The sequence below is a fragment of the Physella acuta genome, unplaced genomic scaffold, assembly GCF_028476545.2.
Source record: "Physella acuta isolate Inbredline_101_S28 unplaced genomic scaffold, ASM2847654v3 ptg000442l, whole genome shotgun sequence".
NCBI classification, from domain to species: Eukaryota; Metazoa; Mollusca; class Gastropoda; family Physidae; genus Physella; species Physella acuta.
Window position 1 is genome coordinate 554,069 of NW_026731961.1, and position 24,306 is coordinate 578,374.

General features: G+C 34.5%; 1 protein-coding gene across 1 annotated transcript; it reads left to right on the forward strand.

Annotated features, from left to right (window-relative positions):
• The first annotated feature begins 1,177 nt into the window (after positions 1 to 1,177).
• Positions 1,178 to 8,091, forward strand: LOC131943113 (ankyrin repeat domain-containing protein 29-like). The gene is made up of 3 exons (XM_059303137.1): positions 1,178 to 1,795; positions 1,883 to 2,070; positions 7,923 to 8,091. Exons 1-3 carry the CDS (start codon positions 1,178 to 1,180, stop codon positions 8,089 to 8,091), a joined length of 975 nt encoding a protein of 324 aa, XP_059159120.1.
• Positions 8,092 to 24,306: the final 16,215 nt, after the last annotated feature.

Sequence of the window (24,306 nt, forward strand, 5' to 3'; positions counted from 1 at the left end):
TGCACACCCTAACACATTCTACTTGACGGAAGGTTATCATTTTGGGAAAACCAAGCACTGTAAACCGATATGTCAGACGAACACAGCAGACACAAGAAACACGAAGCTCATTTTATAAAACACGAGAATACAGGATATAACCGGTTCAGTTGAGATTATATACAGGCCCTTTCCATTCCTGTGATTTAGGAGTTTTTGTGGTGTAGGCTTATAACTTATGACTTTATAAACAAATAAAAGTGAATTCGTTGCTACCGATTAGTATAGCTCTGTTTTAACGTAATAAATGTTGATATTCTGTAGGGAAAAAATATATTTTGTTGGGAAGACAAAGTATCGATAGCGTTTTGCAAACAGTAATTTCAAATTGTCATGTTTTTAAAATAACTTCCTAATTTGAAGGTATCTTAGACATTTGTATCTTAGGCTTGGTGGCGGAATATGTAAGATATTACCTACAAGAAATTCGTGACACAAAAATTAATGCGTATTGTTGTTTTTTTTCATCTAAAACTACCACTACATCTTCGGAAAATATATTAATGAGGTAAAGTTAGCAAAGGTTTTTGAAAGAAAACCGGTTAAAGTTTAATGAGTTGCACACGACTATTATTCAAATAATTTTACTTTAATAGTGTATTAATTTATATTTTAGTAACGTAGAATCGGACATTACAATAAACATTGAAATCACTAAAAGAATGTACAGAATGATAAGGATAAGAGTTATTATTAACATTTTATCAACCTTAATTAAGATTGTATATTTAAGCTATTCTATTTTTGAGGTTTTGAACAGTGTTTCTTCCAGACTTTTTTCTCCGGGGGGGCACTTGAAATCTTCGGGGGGCGATAAACTTTCTTTGGGGGGGGGGGGGGGGGCGGACACTGTTAAAAGTATATATTTTCTATATAAATTATATAAATTTCATTTCGTTCGGGGGGGGGGGGGGCGGTAAAAAATTTTCGGAGAGATGCCTGGAAGAAACTCTGGTTTTGAATAAAATGAGATTTGTCGTTAATCCTCATTAAAACAGTTAAAAATTAATTATAGTTATATTATGTTGCTAGAAATTTTCTAATTGCCTAATATTTACATCTTGTTTTACATTCCAGAGCACGAAGAAGTCCTTCTTGTATTTTCCTTATACAATAGAAACAAAATATCTTCATAAAAATGAATGATCACTACACAGAAGACAATAAAACGGTGTTAAATACCGTTAGTATTAATGCTTTAAATAATTCACCAATTGCGTTTCAAGATGGAAAAGTAAACAGTAATAGTAAACAGAATGATGATTACAATGATGAATCTACAATTGATGCCCTACTGTTCGCTGCTGAACATGGGCATTGTTCAACTTTAAAAAAGATAATTGATAGATGGCTTAGTTTAAATTATGTTGTTATACAAGCTAGAGGGAATGCACTACTGTTACCTCCTGAGATTGTTCATGTCAACGTTGCACAACTTTTAAAAAAAGTCGGCTATGATCTTAATGCTGTAGGCAATAATGGATTGAATGCCTTAATGTTGGCTTCTCAGAATGGTCACACCGATGTTGTTGAGCTTTTAATAGACAATGGATGTGATGTAAATGCTTCTAATAACCAAGGAAACAATGCTCTAATGCTGACCTCAGGTAGAGGACATAAGGAAATAGTAAAGCTGTTGCTTATAGAAGGTAGCTATATTAATGCTGTTAACAGCTATGGGTGGAATGCAATAGTCTGGGCTGCCACAAATGGGCACGACAAAGTTGTACAACAGTTAATTAAAGGTGGAGCTAATGTAAGTGCTGATGAAAAGGATGGAAACTGTGCATTAATTCTAGCCTCTAAAAATTGACATGAAACTGTTGTACTACTTTTAATAAAGAGCGGCTGTGCTGTAAATGCTGCTAATAAGAATGGAACCACTGCTCTAATGCTAGCCTCAGGTAGAGGACATGAGGGGACGGCAAAGCTATTGCTTACAGCAGGCAGTAATGTTAATGCTGTCGACAAAGATGAATGGAACGCTTTAATATTTGCTGCCGCAAATGGACATGACAAAGTTGTACAGATGTTAATTAATAGCGGCAGTAATGTTAATGCTGTCGACAAAGATGGATGGAACGCTTTAATATTTGCTGCCGCAAATGGACATGACAAAGTTGTACATCTGTTAATTAATAGCGGCTGTGATGTAAATGCTGTCAATTATAATGGATGGAATACATTTAATCTGGCCTCTCAAAACGGCCATGACAAGATTGCAGGATTATTAATTGAAAGTGGATGTGATGTAAATATTTGTAACAAAACCGGACGAAATTCATTAATGGATGCGTCGAATATTGGGCATAACAATCCTAATATATAAAAGCCCATGTGCGCACTACTCTCTCTCTCTCTCTCTCTCTCTTTCTGTCCGCAAAATATTTGTTTGAGCTATTTTGTTAAGGGGATATGCGCGGAAAAAAATCACAAAATTTCTTGTTTTTCGTCATGATTGGTTTCTTGCACTTTTGGATACTTTGTCCATTTTCGTATAAAGAAAATAATAACTTTAAAGAGAAAAAAATAATATTTTATGTGTTTGAATTACGATTTTTATGACCCTATTAATTAAAAAATAATCAATTTTTCCGAATCTTACTAGCTCTCTATGAAAAGTTTTATATCCGTCATTATATTGTATTTGACATCATTGGAAAGCTGTATTTCTCATGTATCTAATAAACTTAATTTCCTACATATCGGAAACACCCAAAGCTTACAATCGGCTTTGCAGTTTACACAGATATGGTACTTTCCTGACCTAGTTTTCGTTACTTTTGGCTGTTTTTCTCAGTTTGCATGTTTTTAACACTAAAAAGCCTACTACTTTTTACTTTCTCGTATATACGAAGTATAGAGAAAGTCTTGTAATCGTGCAAAAAAAAAAAATCGAGATTTTTGCAAATCTCGACGTTTTGCATCTCACTGATACGGAAAAACATAATTTTGCAATCTTGTCCGTATGTCTGTGTGTCTGTGTGTCTGTGTGTGTGTGTGTGTGTGTGTGTGTGTGTGTGTCCGTGTGTAAACACGATAACTTGAGTACCGTTACAGCTAGGTTGATGAAATTTCATATATAAGTATTTTATCAAAATCGTAGATCCGTTTCAACTTTTGAGCGATTTCCGATAACCGGAAGTGGTACTTTTCCTACTTTGAATTTTTCAAAAGCCTATAACTTGAGTACTATTTCAGATAGATAAATGAAAGTTCATACGTAAGTAAAAGATCTAATTCTCTACCTTCTATTAAATTTTGAGTCATTTCCGTTGACTGGAAGTAGTACTTTACGCTACTTCCGATTTCTCAAAAAACTAATGTAAATTTTAAAAGTAATAATAATATTGCGCACTATTATGCGCTTTTTTATTTCGCGTTCACTTGGTGTGCAATTAATTTGTCTACGAGATTTTATTCTATTTTTAAAACTTTAAGTATTTAAAATGGATTAAAAATCATGTCTATAGCCCGAGTTCCCATCCCCTGTTATTGTATATAAGAATATTCGAGAAAGTTTAGGGGAGATCACTCCCGGTTTATTTATTTATTAAACAATGCCAACCATATTTTCAGTAATTGTTCTTAATGCAAAAATACAACTTTTGTTACGAGGGAATTGTGATTGCTTTCATAGAAAAAAAGTATTTGGTAATTAATATGCAAATTTTGAAACTTTTGAATACTAAAAAGGGTACGATTTTTTAGACCTTGTAAAAATCTTACTAAAAATTATTTCAAAAAGTTGTCGTGACAAAAGTTTTAATATATACTGAAATATAAGCAGTTTAAATTTGATTGCTATAGGTGCATAAATAAAAAAGCCTTAGTATTTTTAAAAGTACCGACAAATTCAAAATGGCGGAGGTTTTTTTGGGTTTCCATGACAACCAAAATTGTTCTCGACCTTTTTTTTTTTGCTGTTTAACACTTACTTTTATATGCCAAATATGATAAAAGTATTCAAAAGGCTTTAGATCTTAAACTGTAAAAAATTGAAAAAAATAGCATATCCCCTTAAGTTATTTCCCTTGCATTGTAAAATTCTGTCCCTTCTGTAAGAGATATAGATTTAATAAAGGGATTTTCCTGTAGTTAGCTTTTACTTAAAGAGCATTTAACTTTTTTTAAAAAAATAAGTAAATGGTTATTCTGAGTGAAAACGATATAGATCTATAAGATAAAGGTTGAGAAACTCGATATTACTGTTGGACATTGTGATTTATTTAAAAAAAAAATGTTTTTACTTTCTGGTATATACGTAGTATAGAGAAAGTATTGTAATCGTGCAAAAAAAAAAATCGAGATTTTTACAAATCTCGACGTTTTACACCTCACTGATACGGAAAAACATAATTTTGCAATCTTGTCCGTATGTCTCTGTGTGTGTGTGTGTGTCTGTGTGTCTGTGTGTCTGTGTGTCCGTGTGTAAACACGATAACTTGAGTACCGTTACAGCTAGGTTGATGAAATTTCATATATAAGTATTATATCAAAATCGTAGATCCGTATCAACTTTTGAGCGATTTCCGACAACCGGAAGTGGTACTTTTTCTACTTTGAATTTTTCAAAAGCCTATAACTTGAGTACTATTTCAGATAGATAAATGAAATTTCACATGTTAGTAAAAGATCTAATTCTCTACCTTCTGTTAAATTTTGAGTAATTTCCGTTGAACGGAAGTAGTAATTTACGCTACTTCCGATTTCTCAAAAAACTAATGTAAATTTTTAAAGTACTAATAATATTGCGCACTATTACGCATATTTGGTTTTGGTGCTAGCTTAGTGCGCATTTTTTTTTCTACTAGATTTTATTCTATTTTTAAAAGTTTAAGTAAACAAAAATCATGTCTATATTCCGAGTTGACATCCCACGTAGTGTTATATTAGAATATTCGAGAAAGTTTAGGGGAGATCACTCCCGGTTTTTTTACCTGTTTTAAATTCTTGTTTTATTTTGAAAGTTCACTAAATTAATTCGCTTGAGTTTTATAAAATTGTGTATACAAAAGAAGTAAAATAAAGGGTCTCCCTACAATAACATTACAGAAAATTGCCTCACAATAATCCTAAAAATACCAATTTTTTTTTTAATTTTAATTTGTCCCTTTTCAAAGGGAGCCAAAATTTGTCATTACAAATCAATTAAAATGCTAGTTATATCAGTACTACCTTTATAAAATAATTCATCTTAAAATAGTGCTAAAGTTTATATTTTTCAGATTTAAAACATTGTATTAAATGTGTTTATCAAAAAAATATAAACTATACTTTACTTCAGTTGGCATTACATTTTTTTTACTAACTTCATACAATAATATATTTGTTTTGGCAAATTGTACTAATTACTTATTTATTTATTTTTAGATATCATATTTTATAAGTTGTATCCCTTATTTTGTTTTCCCCTAATACATAGGGGAAGTAATACATTTTGTCTAGAGTGACTATGATGCTACTCAACTTATTTTCTAAACACGACACACTGACAAGACAAACATGACATTCAGTCAGTGGCGTAGGCAGAGGTTGGGGGGGGGGGATGGGTTACATAATACCACTGTTCCTTACTTAAATCTATTTCTGAATCAGTATATATGTAAAATTGTATATGTATGTTTAGAACCATCATCTAAAAACCACACTTCACCACCTAAAACGGGACACACCTAGGTATACGCTGGGTAGGATAACTGACCTAAGGTGACCGGACAGAGGTGAATGAAGTTGACCCCTTCTCCCAATCCACACAAAGCTGATCTGTTGGTACATTTGGGGAACAGCGTAATGACGTACCAAAGTATCTTGCTGCCAGAATAATAGCTTTTGAAACAGGTAAAACTATTTAAATATTATTTTTGCAATTACCAGTAAATAGGTGTGTGTGTGCAATTCATTGATCCAACCCATACGTTATCATTATTTAAAAAAAATATCTTTAAAGAACACCAAAAACATTAGCTAATTAGAAAATGTGTGATCTCAACTGTAAGTCCAATGGTTTAGATCAGGGGTCGACAACCTTTTGAAGCGGAAGAGCCAAAAGTTCCAATTTTCAACATTTCCCTGGTTTAAAAGAGCCACTAACATTTTTTTTTCAAATATTTTATTTTTTTATTGAGATTATTAGTATTTTTTCAAGGAGCTGGAGAGCCGCATCTTGATATCAAAAGAGCCACATGCGGCTCGCGAGCCGCAGGTTGCCGACACATGGATTAGTTACATGTAGGCTATTATTTAAAATCTTCCACGTATTGGGATTACGTTTAATAAAAACTGAAAAGCATGCTTTTATACCAACTCTAATTTAAAAAACTTAAATTATACCGTAAGATTTTAGCATTTATGATGACAATATATTAAATTCTGATTGTAGACAAATTATGTTTGTAAAAACGAATAAAGTAAAGTTTTTTACTACTTACTAAAGTAATTAGTGATATGTTTTTATATTTGCAATTAAATTTGTAGAAATATACATATTTATATTAAGAGAGTGATTATTTCCCCTAGTTCGTTTATCTTAATCATTATTTCAAATTGTTTTTTAAAAGGATTACAAAAAGATTGTGTTGCGTTCATTGTGTGTGTCTTTTTTTGGTTTATTTATTTAGAGTGATAAATTATTTTATTTTGTCGGCCAACATTGTGTTTTTTTCTTATTTCTTCAGAGTACTTTCAGAGTACTTTCAATTTATTTTACATCTTAGTAAAGCCATTATATATATATATATATATATATATATATATATATATATATATATATATATATATATATATATATATATATATATATATATATATGTAATGCTGGAAAAAATTTGAACCCTCCCCTCCATGAGACGATCCTGGCTACGCCATTGCATTCAGTGGACGTATTGAAGTTGTTTCACTACTGGCCTCTATGTCCTAATGTGACTCGGATCCTAACCTTTGTATGCTGTCCACTTTATTCTGTCTTTCCCTTGTGAAGTTTTTTTTTTTTTGTTTTTATACAATTTTTATAAATGGAGACGACTTTCAAAAGAAAAAAAAAATTAAATGCAAACTTGACCTTTTAAAAAAAAGTGTGTTAATATTATTTAATTAAAATGTATTTTACAACGTTACACATTATTTTTATATTAAAGCTTAATCCTTAAATATGATAAAAATATTAAAGTAATGTGGTTTAATTATCGAGACGTAAATTTTGGATCCATATAAAATGGGACATATATTTTAATTAAGCTTCCACGGACCCTGTTAATTGTTCAAGTCATTAAGATTGTATAGTGACAATTAATATACCATAACGAGAAAAATGTTAATAAAATATCCTTATTGTCATATCCGCACCATGTGACATCATCCCTGGCCACAACATCAAAGATCAAAATTACCAACTTTTAAAAACATGTTTGTATAAAATAAAAACAAAATGGACAGATGAGAAACCTGGACAATATACCAACCTCGCGCTTTATATAACAACCTTCCCTAACCTTCATACACGAAGAACAACATCTGCTAATTACGTGTATTGTTTATTTCGGAAGGGGAGGGGGTGAGGCGAGAATATATTTTAACCAGCATCGGTACCCAGGGAAATGTAAACTCACCACATTATCTTTAGTAAATAAATGATAACTGAAGGACGCATGCCACTTTGGCTCCCAGCAACATGCATGCTGTACATAACATTGTCATCAACATTACATTTACTTTGGGATCCAGAAATAACAAAAAATGTGCACTACTTAAACAACGATTCTTGAGTCATGGAAAAAAAAAACAAGAAAGAAGATCCCTCGAACGTATCCTCAGAATAAAGTGGGACGACAAAGTCCCTAACAAGGAAATACGACGGAGAACAAGAATAAACGATATTGTTTCAGAAGTTCGAATGAGGAGATGGAGATGGCTGGGCCATGTCCTACGCATGAACAAAAGAAGGCTCCCAAACATGGTGCTGAAGTGGACTCCGCCTGGAAAGCGAAAGAGAGGAAGGCCACTGGGAACATGAGAGAGATGGAAGAGGAAGTGCAGACTACTGGCAAGACCTAGCATGGATTAAAGTAGCTCGCCCAAGATAGAGTGGAATGGCTGAGATTTGTTGCTGCCTTATACTCCACTGGGAGTGATGAGGATTAAGTAAGTAAGTAAACAACGATTTTTATAATAAAGCTAATGTCTCTTAATTCTAAGTAAAATATGGTACACGTTGCATTTTCTTTTTACCTATAATCTAGTACAAAAGTGTTTACCTACTGTACAATTGCATACATTATATGAGTAGGTTAAAAACACATTGAATGACGTAACCAGGTAGTGTGAGACCTGGTGCCGTGTTTCATGGTGTGACCCCATCCCCAGGGTGCCGTGGTTCATGGTGTTACCCCATCCCCAGTGTGCCGTGGTTCATGGTGGTACTCCATCACCAGGGTGCCGTGGTTCATGGTGTTACCCCATCCCTAGGGTGCCGTGGTTCATGGTGTTACCCCATCCCTAGGGTGCCGTGGTTCATGGTGTTAACCCATCCCTAGGGTGCCGTGGTTCATGGTGTTACCCCATCCCTAGGGTGCCGTGGTTCATGGTGTTACCCCATCCCCAGGGTGCCGTGGTTCATGGTGTTACCCCATCCCTAGGGTGCCGTGGTTCATGGTGTTACCCCATCCCCAGGGTGCCGTGGTTCATGGTGTTACCCCATCCCCAGGGTGCCGTGGTTTATGGTGTTACCCCATCCCCAGGGTGCCGTGGTTCATGGTGTTACCCCATCCCCAGTGTGCCGTGGTTCATGGTGGTACTCCATCACCAGGGTGCCGTGGTTCATGGTGTTACCCCATCCCTAGGGTGCCGTGGTTCATGGTGTTACCCCATCCCTAGGGTGAAGTGGTTCATGGTGTTACCCCATCCCTAGGGTGCCGTGGTTCATGGTGTTACCCCATCCCCAGGGTGCCGTGGTTCATGGTGTTACCCCATCCCTAGGGTGCCGTGGTTCATGGTGTTACCCCATCCCCAGGGTGCCGTGGTTCATGGTATTACCCCATCCCCAGGGTGCCGTGGTTCATGGTGTTACCCCATCCCCAGGGTGCCGTGGTTCATGGTGTTACCCCATCCCCAGGGTGCCGTGGTTCATGGTGGTACTCCATCCCCAGGGTGCCGTGGTTCATGGTGTTACCCCATCCCTAGGGTGCCGTGGTTCATGGTGTTACCCCATCCCCAGGGTGCCGTGGTTTATGGTGTTACCTTATCCCCAGGCATGTGTTACCTGTTGACTTAGATACAGACTGCTCTTACTGAGAAGGTAGGTAATGCCGGGTTACATTGTCTTGTGTCCACATGTACTTGGTAACGTTCTATTTTTAAACACATTCAACCAGCCATTATTTATTTTATTGTTAGAAATGTTCACAACACTACGTCATAAACCTCACGATGTGTCTATGAAAGGAGATATCATATAACTTAAAACTAATGAAGACGAAACCACACACGACTAAAATTATGTGCGCTTAAAACCTAATCAGTAGCTTATGATCTCATAAAGATATTTATCTGCTAAACCGAAAAGTCTCGAGTTCGAACCCTCGGGCAGATGAGGCTCGTTAGCTGGGGACAGCCACTCTTCTAGGAGAGACAACTCCAAAATTAAACAACTGCTGCCTTGTAGTTTGTTCTTGGTTAGACAAAGGCTATGGAAGCAAATCCAAAAAGAAAAGCAGGCTGAAATCGGAGTCAATGGCCTCAATGGCGCATAACCAGTTGACACGTAACGCTTAATTGTGTTGGAGGTGTAGTCGAGTCGGCAAAAAGCTCATGGTTGATAAATTCGAACAAAGTCTCGAGTTCAAACCCACTGGCAGATAAATCTCGATCCCCTTCAACACTAATAATTAAGAACGAAGAAGAAGAGGAGTTGGTGTCGTAGTTATGGTGTAACGAGTTTGGTGATAATGCATCACAACAACGATGTAATACGGAGGTGGTGTCATAGTTATGGTGTAACGAGTTTGGTGATAAGGTATCACAACAACGATGTAATACGGAGGTGGTGTCGTAGTTATGGTGTAGCGAGTTTGGTGATAAGGTATCACAACAACGATGTAATACGGAGGTGGTGTCGTAGTTATGGTGTAACGAGTTTGGCGATAAGGTATCACAACAACGATGTAATACGGAGGTGGTGTCGTAGTTATGGTGTAACGAGTTTGGTGATAAGGTATCACAACAACGATGTAATACGGAGGTGGTGTCGTAGTTATGGTTTAACGAGTTTGGTGATAAGGTATCGGAGAGTGATTGGCTACAGTTTTGTAGTGACATGCTACGGTGAGACTTTGTTCGTTGGGAGTAGAACTTGAAGAGGTGAGGTGTTATTGTAGTGTTGAAACGTTGACTAGTCTTGAGTAATAGAGGGTAGTGTAATCGTAAGTTGAGAGTTGTGTAATCGTAAGTTGAGAGTATCGAGTTGTTCGTATATCTTAGATGGCATACGTTTTATTTTAGTAATCGATATATGAGTAATCGTGAGCTGAGTGTATTTGGTGCATAGTATACATTACTTGAAAAGTGTTTTCGAGTAATTTTTGTTCGTGAATATCGAGTAGTCGAGTTAAACGATGAATATAGTTAGTCGACGTTATTGGAAGTTTGAGTGTCTGATGGAATATCCTCACTAAGATGGCTCTTAAGTAGGCGTTGTCTTAATAGAAATAGTTACGGAGATATTAACAGCACGCACATTGCATCCACTGAACAAGAGAGTAATCGAATTCATTTTTTTAATTGTCCCCAATCAGAAGGGATCCAAAATTTTAAGAGTATTTGCTATTCCTATCACTGTAATGTTAATAAAGATAATTAATATTTATTCTAAAACTAAACTCAAACAATTTTGGGGTGCAAAATTTAAAAAAATAGAAATATTTAACAAAATTTACAAACAATAAGCAACATTCTACTGTTTTCAGATTTATATAAATTTAAAAATTAAGAATTTAAAAAAAAATTGAATTATGATAACGTTTTTTTCTTAAATTACAATCAAAAATGTACAAAAGACATTTCAATTACATTAATTCCCCTGCAGATAAGAACAAACAAAGAAAATAAAATAAAATCTACATGGGAGGTAATTTCTTTTTGTCACAGCCTCCGAGAAATAACTCGCTTTTTGTACCATCCCATTTTCTTTAACGTTTCGTTGGAAAGGAGACCATACATTAAAAAAGAATGTTTGTAAGCAGTAGTTAATTAAAATGTATTTTAAAATGACACATCCGTTTTGTATTAGGGCTCAACCTTCAAAGTTGAATAGCATGCTATACAATTTAGGTCACAATTATTAAAAAAAATACATTTCGGATCACTAATAAATGGAGCAAGTATTTAAAATGAGCTACTACAAACGTTGTGTACCGGTACAGGCATTACCATCGTATAATGACTTTTCATAATGCTATAAAGAGAAAAAACGTTAATGAAAGATCTTTATTGTCATATCCGCACACTGTGACATCAACCCTGACAACAACACCAAAACACAAAGTTACTAATTTAAAAAAAAAAAAACATGTTTATCTATCTATCTATATATATAAAAAGCAATGTATGTCTGTGTGTGTGTCTGTGTGTCCTTTATGCATTACTACACCTCTCATCACATCGCCGTGAAACTTTGGGAAGTTGTTGAGAATATTCCTGGGGAGGTTTCTGCGAAAAAAAATATTCAAATTCGCAGGGGTGGCGCCCCGGCAGGGCGCGATTTGTTTTTCTCTATATACGGTATATAAAAATAAAAGTCTATTTTGATTTCCCACTGTTCATCCGATAGCTATGAGACTTTGGGGAATTCATTATACCACTCTAGGGAAGGGTTCTGTAAAAAAATAATTTTTAATTTCGCAAGGGCGGCGCCACGGGAGGGTCAGATTTTTCTCTATTTACGGTATATAAAAAGAATAAAAGTGAATTGCAGTGACACCGTTTATCCGATAGGCATGAGACTTTGGGGAGTTCATTATAAAACTCTAGGGAAGAGTTCTGTAAACAATAATTTTTAATTTCGCAAGGGCGGCGCCACGGGAGTGTGCGATTTTTCTCTATATACGGTTTATAAAATAAGTCGATTTTGGTGTGACACCGTTATCCGATAGCCATGAGACTTTGGGGGAGTTGATTAGAACAATTCAGGGAAGGGTTCTGTAAAAAAAAAACCTTTATTAATTTCGCAAGGGCGGCGCCACGGGCGGCTGCGATTTTTCTCTATATACGGTTTATAAAATTTCGTTTTTTTTTTTTTCGTTTTCACACCGTTCATCCGTGTACCATGAAACTTTGGGGAGATGATTAGATCACTCAAGGGTAGGGTTCTGTAAAAAATATTGTTTAATATTGCAAGGGCGGCGCACCACCGGGAGGGGGAGCGATTTTTTTTCTCTATATACGGTATATAAAAAACAAAACTTGGATGCGGTTCATCCGAGTACCATGAAACTTTAGGAAGTAGATGAGAATACTCCCGAGAATATTTCTGCGAAAAAGAAAACTAAAGTTTCTTACGGGCGGCGCCATATAGGGTACAACTTTCGTCAATACATGGTTTGGCGCCCAGAGTTTTAGAGCGACTAAGTTGGCACTTGGCATCCGTTAATCGAGCGTCCTGTATAGCGAGTAAGGGGTACTACTATATTCAGCGGTAAAACTACAACAGGCTTCTATAAATAACTTTGTAACGCGAGGAAATCCTGTACAGTTTCGTCACCTTGCGAAAGATGAAAAAATAACTGTTTGAATATGATGAACCTACTGTAGAGTTTCGTCACTTTGCGAATGATGCAATAAGCATCTATTATTAGACGATCCAGGCCGAAATTGAGACCGAGCATCTAATAATAGACCATTAGTAACGCTAGCATATTGCATCAGTCGAACTGATGTTTAAAACACATCAAATAATTTTTGTATGTGTTAAAGAAAAAAATCCTGTTCATTTGTGTCACTTTAGCGAATGACGAAATCGGCATCATTGTTTACAGGATGCTATTTGGCACGCTGGGTTATCCTATGAGCACGATGGCGCCTGTTAGTTTTAAGGAGCCAGGGGCCTTACGCTGCGCCTCTGCGGTAGTGTAATCGGGGGGGGGGTGGGGGGCTCCTGAGAGCGCCCCTCTACGTCCCTGACATATGGGTGGTCACTGAAGTGTGTTCTACCTAATTATTTCGGTGAGTGATTAATATACACTCAAGATTTTCATGCGGTAGTGTAGGAAAACCCGTGTCCCGATAATTATTATCCAAGCGCAGGCAATGTTGACATTTAAATAACACAGTTTTAGAAAACAAGGTGATGCGTCTAAGAACATATGATTGGTAATGCATTGGTGATATCCTTCTAATATATTTCGTCAGACTTTATTCTATCCCCGCGGCAACGCGCGGGGGACGGGTACGCTAGTTTAGTATAAATTAGGTAAAAAACAATTTATTTGTAATCAAAGCCTGGAAATTATTTGAATAAAGCATCAGTTTTTCTTCCAGGTATAACTTACATTATAAATCTTTTTTAAAAATATGTTTTATATATTATTATTATTTTTTTGTTTTTGTTTTTTTGAATATTTTTATTTGCAATAAAACAAGTAACAACTTATTTAACAATCATAGGAGATAAGTTAATAATAATAAATTACATGTCAAATATGTAATGGATAATATTCACAAAAGAAAATTAAAAAGGTGATACATGTATGAATAACAGATGTATGAAATACAAGGAGCTTGTCATGTTTGACAGCATAAAGGTTGATACAATAATACAATTACAAGACAATAAACAGAAACTGTTTCATTCTGACAGAATGTTACATTGTATCGGTGGGGTGGGCAGGGTCGTAGCAGTGTGTAGTCACATACACGGGGATGCATAGGTATCAGGGTGTAGGGAGTTGTGGGGAGCCCCCATGCTCATGAAGGGTATCAAGGAAATCATGCTTAGTGGTGTAAGTCTTAGTTGCTTTAAATACTTATAGTGATATATCTATTATCAACTGTTGCTAGCATTAAAAAATTGCCGTATATGGCAGCGTCAATAAATAGCTACCACGCGGGAGGTACGAGATCGAGAAACAAAACATAATTATTTTTTTTTAATACTTTTATTTGCAATTAAAACAAGTACATCAACATCAAATTTTTTAACATAATTTTGAACACCAAATGAAAACGAAAGGTTTTGCAAATGTACATAATGAATATTTACATGATGTCATGTATTTGATTATAAAAAATTGCAAAGGATGACAGTAAAAGGGGTGAAGGTCAAATGAAAGTCTCAGAAGTCTTGGTGGGGAGAGAAAAGGAAATTTTTCAGAGTGGGTCAATGGGACAGTGAAGCATGTTTTATATTATTTATTTTTTTATATTTGCGCACTGTTTAACTTATATTGTTTGCACTCAGAATAAACATTTACTTTATTAAAATAAAGTTTTTTAAGTGAGAAAAAAAGTTGCATAACTCCACGTAAATCCCTTTGTTTTTAATATTAATTCAGTATCTTTTACAGAAGGGACACAATTTTTTAATGCAAGGGAAATAACTTAACAAAATAGCTCAAACAAATACGAATCGAACAACTCATAACAAGATGCACCATGTCTATTACTGTTTTACTTATATAATGTATGCAATTATTCAGTTGGCAAACAATTTTGTACTAATTATGGATACAAATAAAACGCAACTTGCACCGTATTTTCACTTATAAGTAATAAACTTTAGCTTTATTTTAAGAATACTTATTTAAGTAGTGTTAAATTTTTTTTTTTAACACGACTACTTTCGTTACATCAAGTTATTTCTTGATCCCTTACGAAAGGGACAAATTAAAATAAATTAAACGGCATCGTTAGGTTAGGTTTGGTGTGGAAAACATACCACTAAACTTAATATTTGTTTTATTAAGAATGATCAAATATATTAAAACAATAGAGTACACTTGTGAATTTGGGGTATTTATGTCGGCTTTAGTATTTTTCTGATATAATCTTATTGAAACGGTATTTGCTGTTGTTATTCTTGTCTTTATGAATTTTACAACAACCTATTTTTGATAAAGAACAAGAAACTAAGTTTGCAGATAGACTTTAATGAGTCAAAAGAGTCCAGTTTTGCATTCTTGCCCAATGTGTATGTATGTATATATGTATGTGTGTGTCTGTGTGTGTGTGTCTGTGTGTGTCTGTGTGTGTATGTGTGTGTCTGTGTGTGTGTATGTGTGTGTCTGTCTGTCTGTCTGTCTGTGTGTGTCTGTATGTGTCTGTGTGTGTGTCTGTGTGTGTGTGTGTGTCTGTGTGTGTGTCTGTGTGTGTGTGTGTGCCTGTCTGTGTGTGTCTGTGTGTGTGTCTGTGTATCTGTGTGTGTGTGTGTGTGTTTAAACATGATGACTTCCGTGTATTTTAATTAAGTGGATACAGTGACATGTCTAGTAGATCACATTCTCATTAGATCGACACATCAAAAAGAAACAAAATATACAGCTAAACGAATTAACAGCTGTGAATATAAAGCGTAAATATGCAAAAACACAATATAAATTATTTTGGTATTTATTTGTTTTAAATTTATAGCATTTAAGGTACTTCGGTATGTGCAAAGAATATGTAGTTGTACAATCAGTAATAAGAGAAAAGGACAATTCTTTGTTATCAAACTCGAGTTATTTGATTGGACTGTGGGCGGCTGTCTTTTAGTACACTTTGACATATTTTTTTTTTCTCAGACTGTTCTTTATTCTTCTTTACAATAAATTCATCATATAGTTCCGGTAAGAGGAAATTACTATAAAATAATTTTTATTATAACAAAGAACACAAACAAATATGATAAGAAGAAGAAAATTGATGTAACAAAAGTGATGCAGATGTTTCAATTATTGCGTTCTTGTGGGTACATTTTGATAGCTGTGTGTGGGGTTTTCTTTGATTCTTTAATTGCGTCGCCCATGAACCTCCGCGTGTATAAGATTTCAAGTAATCTTGTTTGTATAGGTTTGTTGTGTCACTTTTGTTAGTTCTACACTGTAGCCTTTTACTGCATATTCATTATTTTATGCCTGAAATTGTGTACAAAAACAACAAAGCGAACATTTATAAACTAAACAAGACACACGAGTCTGTACACCTCCACTTTAGATGGACACGCTGGTTTAGAAGGGCACGTAGAGACACCAGTTTAAAAAGTTGGATTAAAATGTTTTAAAAGGTTTTAAATATTTGTATTGTATTGTTGCTATACAAACTGAATATAAATAATAAATATATGAACGGCAGTGACCCATTAGCTCCCAACTAAATTCTTACTGCAATACTATCATAACAATCATTTAAAATAAATTGTGTCCCTTTTAGTAAGGGATTCTAATAGAATAGAGAGTGTTTATTGTTTATGTTTATTATTGGATTGACTGAGAGATTTGAGCAATTCAAAATAATTGATAGTAATCTGACGTTCATAGTCACAGTAGATTCTTTCAACACAAAAACAAATTAGTTTAACTTTGAGCTTGTTGGAATTGATGCTGGCTCGTTTCAAATTAAATTGCTAGATTTAAAAACCACACATGTGTGGAGCGGTAAGTTCACAGATCTCAAAAGCAAGTTTGATGATTTGGAGGTCCAGTAAAACATGCACGTTTCACTGTACATCTGGACAGCTTGAAAAACAAAATGCCTCGAGGCCATAATATTGACGCATGGAATAGTCTTGCAGGATGATACAGTAAGGTGAAGAATTTGGCATTTGGAGTGCTGACGATCTTCGGGTCAACATATTTACGCGAGCAAGCGTTTTCTTGCATGAATAAAATACAAAGTATAGAATCCATCTAACAAATGAAAATCTAGAGGCGTGCTTGAAACTGAAAATAAGTTATGAGCCAGGTTTAAACAAACTTTCAAATGGCAAGCAAGGCGAAACTGTTGTAAATAGTATTCAATAATTAAAGTAAAATACTTTGATACTTATTTTATTATTCTAGCGGAGCTAGATAAAATACTTTAATACTTTCTCTGCGAAACATGTGCATGTTTTTATTTGAATAAATATTATTTCATATTTAAAGATATATATATATATATATATATATATATATATATATATATATATATATATATATATATATATATATATACATATAATCCTAATCAAATATCATAACATTGAAATAAAAATGAAAAATGTTAGCGGCTCTTTAAAATCTCGGAAACGTTTTAAATTTATAAACTTTTGGTTATTCTGTCTCTAAATTATGCTGACCCCTGCCCAAGATAAACCTTTGAGTAAACACCACGCCTGCTGCAATAATTTCCAATTTATAATTTAATTTTTAATTTTTTAAATTTTTTTTTAAATTTTTTTTTTTTTTTTCTTTTATTGAATTCAATAAAAGATTTATTATTTTAATTTGTCCCTTTTTAGAGGGAGTCAAATTTTTTAACATCGATATGTCAGATTAAAAAATTAGAATTTATTAAATAAAGTATTTGATTTTAAAATACAGCTAAAGTTTTATTTTTCAGATTTTTAAATATATTTAAAGAGTTATCAAAACAAAATATTAAAATATTACACTGTTTCAGAACGCTTTTATTTTTATATAAATGGTGATTCAATTAATATGTTTGTTTGGCAAATTGTACTAATTACTTATATATTTATTTTTTGTTATCCATTTTGATAAGTTGTTTCCCTTAGTTTGTATACATGACCCCTATTATGTGAATACTACTTTTATCATAGCAGAGCTAGCTAAAACACTTTTTTGTGCGAAATAACTGTGTTTTTATATGAATCAACATTTAAAATAAAATAAATGAAATTTATTTACCTAATCCTTATGAAATACCAAAATATTGGAATATAATAATAGTGGCACTTTATTAACTGGGAAATTTTGAAAATTGTAACCTTTGGCTCTTCGTCTCAAAAGCTTGCCGACCGCTGGGTATAAGACAAGTGCAAAATTGTATCTTTTATAAGGGATTCAGAAATTGAAGAAGAAGAGTGAATTACTCCCGCTATGATTGAGCGTATTTTAACACAACTTAAATAATGATTGTTAAAATAAAGCTAATGTGTCTCTATTCTAAGTAAAAATATGGTACAAGTTGAATTTTATTTTCATCTATAATTTATACAATTTTTTTGCATACTACACAATTGCATACAATTTATAATTAAAACAATAAATAGAGATAGTGGATTTTGTTATGAGTTGTTCGATTCTTATTTGTTTGAGCTATTTTGTTAAGATATTTCCCTTGCTATGCAAAACTATGTCCCTTCTGAAGGGATATAGAATTAATTTTAAATAATGGGATTTTCGCGTATTTGTGCATCGTTTTTTTTTCTAACATATAGAACATTTAACATTTTAAAAAATAAGTAAATGTTTATTCTGAGTGAAAACAATACATAAGATAAAGGTTGAAAAACGCGATATTACTGTAGGACTTTGTGATTTATATAATTTTTTTTTAGCGCAATTTCCATTCTGGAGAATTGCGTTTATTAACCCGTCATTTCTGGATGGATGGATGGATGGATGGATGGATGGATGGATGAATATATGGATGTGTGTCCGCAGGTTTAAGTCGTATCTCCTCCTCAACGAAGCAATATCGATGACTAGTTACAAAAACAATTATGTTAAGGAAGTTACGAGGATGAACATAGGCCATAAAAATTCCGGGTTTCTTTCATGGATTTCCCAGAAAAGCCAAAAAACCTCGAAAAAATGCAGTTTTTGGCCCATATCTCGGCAACCAGACCACTTAGCGACTTGAAACTTGTACCAATCGATTCATGCCATAATTTAAAACAATATTGCCGAAGAAAGTTTTCAAAAATATCCTTTCGTTTGGTCACACAAATTTTTTTTGAATTAATTAAAATTTGGACCGAATTAGTAGGCATTTTATGCAACCACACCACACGCGTCATCACGTTCAATAGCTGCGACATCACGATCGGTAGCTAGGCGCGCAATGGTTTTTAGTCATGTTACTCTATTGTAAATAAAACATGTAAAATACTGAAAAAAAATTTAATAAAAAACGTTTTAATAACTAACCAATGGTTTTACTAACCTTGCTCTTGATTTACGCTACGACAGAGCTATTTTTAGATAACATAAGGAAATTGCGCTAAAATTGTCACTAGACTTTTTTTAATTACTTGTTTTTTTTACTTGTTTTCAATTATTGTTTTATTTTGAAAGTTTACTGAATTAATTCGCTTGAATTTTATAAAATTGTGTATACAAAAGAAGTAAAGCATTATGTAAGTCATAATATTCCTTGTCCGGCAGCAGTAGTAAATTTATTTTAAAAGTTATTTCGCTAGTTTTTACAGCACATATCGTACTTAAAAACAGGTCGTTTATTATTGTAGTAATTCTTCTGCGAAAACACGACAGTAGCGTATTTTCGTTTAGGAAATAAAATCATGGTTTCTAAAGACACAAGCCATCGGTACCCGTTACACGTCAATTATAGGCCTATATATTTTTTATGTTATACTTGTTTGAGAAAAAATATTTTATAAAAAAAGTCATTGGTCAAAACGCAATATGCTTTACTACAAGTTGAACAATACTAGTGAGAAAGCAATGAAATAACTAAATAGTTTTAAAAGCCGACATATTTAATATAAAATAGCCTTCCAATATTTATCATAAAAACCAAATTATATACATAATTAGTCAACACAACACCACATTAATTTAATATTATTTTATACACATACTGATTGAGAGACTTGAATAATTCCATTAAAAACCTTGCTGTTGTTTTTCACTCCAATTTCTTAAATTATTTTTGGCCGCAAAAATGGTATACATTTCCTGATAAATAAATCTATAGATTCAAAGCATATTTAATTGAAATAGTTCATTTCATCATATTCTTAAATTGGATTATACGAGTCTTATTGAAGATGACTTAATTAGGGTGATAGGAGAAATGATCTCAGACAAAATATCTCACAATATCTCAAGATAACTTTACATAAATCCCGACATATTATCAGATAGCATAACTCTAAACCAACCACCAGATAAGCACTCCGCATGTCTGACTAGATAGAGGCACTGACAAGTCGACCCCAACATATTGGCTCAAGACAAAAACTAAATGTCCCACGACAAAATAGCTCACAGCTAAAGTGTTAAGTCAAGAATCTTCTAGATAAACTTACACACGACAACATGACACGTAACATTCAAATTTATTTATTTTGTCCCTGTGTGAGGGATCCAGAAATACCCCAAAACGATAGAGTACGACGTCTAATAAGGTGAAACCAATATCAATATTTAATATTGACATGAAGCTAATGCGTCTAAAGTGTGAGTAAAAACAGATTTAAGTAATAGCTCGATGGAAAGTAAAAAGAAAAAGAAAGCCCGTATATTAGGACTTACGCATGGTAATTATAAACACAAAAAGTAAGGACATCGCGTGCTATATTTGTTATTTGCCTATCTATATATATAATTCTCCTCTTCGAGCCGTTAGAAAACAAGCTGCAAACGCTCTCCCTACCTCCCCACCCCTACATGGTTTTAGTGAGCTGTGTTCACTCTAAATGTTTACAAGCAGAGCCAACGATTTTAAACGTAGGGGGGGGGGGGGGGGGAGGGGGGGGGAAGGATGGGGGGGGGGGTATGGTCCTTAACGAGCTACTTATAGTGTTTTAAAGAAATATTTTCAGTGTCAGCGTTGGTACTGTCGAATTCACAAATTATGAATTATTGAAAATTAGAAACAACTAAATAGCGGCGTATGTTACGCCGCGGGCCGGCTCGTTGTAAATAGTTATTCTTTTATTTCAAAAAATTACATAGTTAATTCCCTTTTAATTGTTTTTTAATGAATTAAAAGGACAAGCAAATCTTAGTCAGAAAAAAAAAAAAAAAACGGTGGCGTCTAATGTTGTTAACCCTTGTCTTCCTAAATTATTTTTTAACTTGTTAAAGAAATTGACTGTTTATTTAAGGATTCTGACGCGAATTTTTTCACAAGGGACGATACTCGTGTCTGTAGACAAGGCTGTTCTAATTTTAGAACAGTTGTCTTTCCTCTCGTTTCTCTATTAGGGAAGACCTATGGGGAAGACACGTGATACTTCTTTTAAAATGTAAACAACCGTGCACGTGGTACACTTAAAATAAACCCCGCTGCGAAAATGACAATGGCCTGGTGACACTTTTTGGAAAACACGCTTTCATGTAAATAAAATAAGGGTCGCTTTTGTTGTCGCCATGATAATGTATACCTATAAGTTCTCTCCGCCTTTACCGACCTAGTATGAATTTCGCGCGCGCGCGCATGTGTGTGTGTGTGTGTGTGTGTGTGTGTGTACATGTATCTCAAAAAAGTGTATCATGTCAACACCTGGGTAACAAGTCATAGTCAAAAAGGCCTAATTCATTACAGACCTATAGGAAATCCCTCTTTACATGTGCTTACGTTAGGGGGAGTAAACTCGTTTGAATCAAAAAATGTATTTAAATATATAGAGTTATAGAACCTTAAAGTTAACAGATGATGAAAAAAATAAAAAATTAAAATTAAAATCCACCTCACTTAGGTGGTGGAATCTTTTACTATATATCGTTTAATCCTACTCCTGTCCCCCTTCACCGATCTGCTCACCCCTTCACCTACGTGCTCACCCTTCAATCACCTGTTCACACCGTCACCCGCCTGCTTACACCCCTCACCCATGTTACTATAAGCGACTATGTATTGAACATTTGTTAAATTTATCTGGCTCAGGGTGGTCAAATGGTGGTCAGATCAAAAGAAAATCGGAACGGTCATAAAAAACTTAATTACTTTTCCAGACTTGTAAAAAAACATGTCTACCCCCGCATACCTTACGTACCAACGCACTAAGTCGCCCTGTCGCCCGTTAAAAAAACACGAACCTACCGAGACTTCGTTTCGTCTCAAAACCTGATTTAACGGTGGTTGAAAAAAAATTCCAACCCTTAAATATATATTTTGTTTTCGCTGACCCTCGCTATAAGCGAATAGTTACAACCATTAATCTTTCATACATAGCAAGGGACGGTTCGTAGGACATGTGGAAACAAAATTTTTTAATTTGATCAAAGAATGACCGGGCGTACGATATGTGAACATAGTTCGTGGACAGCTGTAATCTAATGAAAAAAGCCGAGAGCCGTGACTAATTACAGCACCAGCTGTTACGTGATGGCTTCCCACTCTAGTAACCGAGCGGGAAAAAATCAATTAAAGTGGTACAGCTGTTACCACACTTAACGCGGAGACGCGCTTAATGGACCTCATTAAACACCGGACCCTACGGTGTTCGCTTCGCGAACCCACATAAAGCATCATAACCTGTCAAACCGAGCGGGGGAAACTCGGTGATGCATAACAAAAATTTAATTAGGTGGGACATCATGCTGTGATGGGCCTGGAGCTGCGATCAATACATTCCTATTAAAAAACGCGCAGCGCGTGTCAACAAATGAAAGTTTCGCGGATCGATATGTAACAGGTGTCGCATGTTGGGCACGCTGACAAGCGCTTAATGGCTTCGCTTAATTACCTGCAGTGATCGCTTCAGTGAACCCGCTATTAAGCAACCACGGGCCGTGCAGGGGAGGTTCACGGGCTATGTTTGTATACTTTAGCGTTGTGGTGGAGACTTTAACCTGTTTTTTGTACACGGTCGTTGAGTTGGAGAATATAAAAATTAAAATGAAACTAATTAAAATGAATTAAACCAAACAAATAATCAACAAGTAAACAAATAAACAAATATAAAATTTAAAAATAATAATTTAAAAAATTTAAAAATTAAAATCAAATTACGTAACTCGTCAATAAAAATAATTAAACAAGTAAACAAATAAACAAATTAAATACAAACAAATAATCAAATTACGTACTAATTAATAAAAATTTAAAATTTAAAAATGTAATAAATAAAAATCAAATTAATTAAACTTATTAAAAATAAACAAAACACTAACAAAGTAATTAAAAACAAAATAAAAATAATTAAAAAGTAAACAAATAATCAAATTACGTAACTCGTTAATAAAAAATTACACAATATAAACAAAGTAATTAAACAATTTAAATCAAACAAATTAAACAATTACGTAATAAAAACACATTAAAATTACGTAACTAGGTCAAAAATTAATTAAAATTTAAACAATTCATTAAAACTCATTAAAAACGCATTAAAATTACGTAACTAGGTCAGTGATGACGTCACAATGTGACTGATTACGTCACAAGGTCAATGATTACGTCACAAGGTCACCAAAAGGTGACCTACTTCCCCACCACCTCCGCCAACGCCAGTTGGCGTAGTATTTTACTATATGTCTTTGCTCCTGCAGCGCATCCACCTCACCATCCCGATGCGCCAGGCTGGGAGTATTTTGCTATATGTCTTTGCGCCTGGCTGCGGCAGGCTGCGCCTGCGCCTCCGAGTATTTTACTATATAACCTTTGCGCCTTCCCACATCCACCTGCGCCAAAAATACTAACCAAAAGTGACCTAATATACTACTGACGGGTAGAAATCGTGTTGAGGTTAGGTTTATGAATATGGTCCGTGTTGACTTAAGTGACGGCTATTAGGGGCAGATAATTTAGTTTGAAACGATTTTAAACTTAGGGGAGGTAACTAAGAGGAGGCTGCTTTCACGGGAGGGGGGGGGGGGTAGGGGTTGGGGGAAAGGAGGGGGTGGGGTTATCGTCCTTAACGACCTACTGATAGTGTTTTAAAGCAAATATTTTCAGTGACAGCATTTGTACTGTCGAATTCACAAATTATGAATTACTGAAAAGTAGAAAATAAAACAACTAAATAGTGGCGTATGAAAGCATACGCCGCGGGTCGGCTCGTAGGCTATATATCTATATATATAATTCTCTTCTAGGAGACGTTAGAAAACAAGCTGTAAACGCGCTCCCTACCTTCCCACCCCTACATGGTCTTAGTGAGCTGTGGTTCACTCTAAATGTTTACAAGCAGAGCCGGGTTATGTAACGACTATTAGGGGTAGATAATTTAGTTTGAAACGATTTTAAACGTAGGGGGGAGGGGCGGTTATGATCATTAACGAGCTACTGATAGTGTTTTAAAGAAATGTTTTCAGTGGCAGCGTTGGTACTGTCTAATTCACAAATTATGAATTACTGAGAAGTAGAAAAAACAACAACTAAATA

What these genes read in the sequence shown, in the direction of transcription:
- LOC131943113 (XM_059303137.1), top strand. Translation starts at nt 1,178, where the DNA reads ATGAATGATCACTACACAGAAGACAATAAAACGGTGTTAAATACCGTT. An exon ending in TAATTAAAGGTGGAGCTAAT is followed by an intron (nt 1,796 to 1,882) that starts GTAAGTGCTGAT and finishes CTTTTAATAAAG; the next exon opens with AGCGGCTGTGCTGTAAATGC. An exon ending in CATGACAAAGTTGTACAGAT is followed by an intron (nt 2,071 to 7,922) that starts GTTAATTAATAG and finishes ATATTGTTTCAG; the next exon opens with AAGTTCGAATGAGGAGATGG.